This window comes from Austrofundulus limnaeus, unplaced genomic scaffold (genome assembly GCF_001266775.1).
Source record: "Austrofundulus limnaeus strain Quisiro unplaced genomic scaffold, Austrofundulus_limnaeus-1.0 Scaffold217, whole genome shotgun sequence".
Lineage (NCBI taxonomy): Eukaryota > Metazoa > Chordata > Actinopteri > Cyprinodontiformes > Rivulidae > Austrofundulus > Austrofundulus limnaeus.
Window position 1 is genome coordinate 8,401 of NW_013952619.1, and position 1,832 is coordinate 10,232.

A 1,832-nucleotide genomic window follows, 5' to 3' on the forward strand; every position below is an offset into this window, starting at 1 on the left:
GTACGAACCCTTTGTACGAACAAAAGTAAGAGAAATTTAGGATAAAAATACGAACATGTTCTTGCATGAGGCCCATTAATTCTATCACCACCAGTATTTGCTGTTGACAACTCGAACAAAATAAATGGTTGGAGTGAAGAGAAACAAAGCTGCAAAGGCTGCCAAGGATGCAAATGCGAAGAAATCTGCTCAGCATGCTCGAGAAGAGACGCCTGCAGCGAAGACACCAGTCGTCGCTTCAACATCTGCCACGGGCATGGATCCACCTGCTGCTGCTGCCGAGGCTTCATCTTCAATAACAACTTTGACAACTTTAAGCGAGGGTACCGCAGTCAAAAATAATTCTGTAGCTACAAAAGATGCCTCAACATCGACTGAGGACATGCATCTCATAACCCCTGTGGTAAAGAATGACCCTCTCGTTTGTGAAACCGCCGTTTCCATCTACCATCATTCTGACCGACAGGTCTACGCTCCCTGGAGAAGCACTTTCTACCTGTGCAGAACACAAATTCCTCCGCCTGAGCAGCTGCGTCAGGAGTGGTCTCTGGAACCGCATGGATTCTGTGGATCGTGGGGTTACGTTTTCAATTATGAAAGAGGCGAGCTAACCCTGTATCAGCTGGAGGAAGCAGGAGAATTGGAGCCGTTCACTCCGGTGGGGTTGCTGACGTACAACGACTGGGCGATACTGAAATTAATCGTCCCTTGCAAGTACTACACCACAAAGGCCGCCTTAAGCCGAGGAGAAAAAATTGAAATGTTACCTCCAATAGTGAAACGTGTCAGAAGGGCTCTTTTTCCAACCAGCGTTGAAATCGCCGAGAAAAAACTTCTCTTCAGCGCATTCTGGCAGACGAAAGAGTGCTTGACCGGCAAGTGGTCGTTCAGAGCTAGCATTCGCAAGTTTGATCACAAGATTCCCACTAACCTCTTCGTTCTGGAGTCTGTGAATTCAGAGTGCGGTGTCTTCAAAACTCTGCTGGCTATTCCGATCGAYGAATGGGTACAGAAATTGGATGAAATAGGAAAGAAGATCTCTGACCTGTTCCGCAGCTCTCGCTGCTGGAATGATATAGTGGCTGTGAAAAACACATTAACCTTCTGACCTCACAACGCTCTGCCTCCTGTGATGTCACGACGCTCCACCCCCCATGTGATGTCATAATGCTCCGCCCCCACAAGCCTCAGTTTTCCTATATAAGGAGAACAGGGGTTAAATACTTTTCCACTTCAACTCTACTCTGCAAACTCTGCAAACTCTGCAAGACGAGAAAGGAAGAAATCAACATGTCCGGACAGTCAAAACAGAACACTCTCGCATCCTGCTGGGGCATGTATGACGTCGACGTACCTAAAGGATGCAACGTGCTGTATTTCCCATCTTCACCTGTCGCTTATTCTCCATCCTCCGACTCTTCATCAGCTCCTTCTCTGGGCGAGGTTCTACCGATGGTCGCTCGTAGGAGAAGATCGAGGCAGCTAGCCTCCATCGCTGAGCAGAAGGCCAGCATCAAGAACTCAGCTAGCGTGCACAAGACCAGCATCGAGAGCTCAGCTAGTTCCTCCGTCAATCCCAGTGAAGGGGAACAGGAAATGGATAGCGTGCACAAGACCAGCATCGAGAGCTCAGCTAGTTCCTCCGTCAATCCCAGTGAAGGGGAACAGGAAATGGACGAACGCCCGTCCTCTTCCTCCGTTCAAAAACGTCACTGCAGGCACACCCGCCAACGAAGCTCTGCTGATACAGGTGAAGAGGAGCTGGAGATGGACGGACCTCCGGCCCGCCTTGAAGAACTTGAATGTGATTGCGGCATGAACAAAAGCCATGA

At 49.3% G+C, this 1,832-nt stretch overlaps 1 protein-coding gene across 1 annotated transcript; it reads left to right on the plus strand.

The window, feature by feature from the left end:
* Positions 1-1,275: 1,275 nt before the first annotated feature.
* Positions 1,276-1,832, plus strand: LOC106525212 (uncharacterized; the record flags this gene model as incomplete). Its single annotated transcript, XM_014019365.1, is given in 2 exon segments — positions 1,276-1,333; positions 1,427-1,832. Coding segments are annotated over 2 exon segments (449 nt in total), but the record flags the coding sequence as incomplete, so codon positions are not given.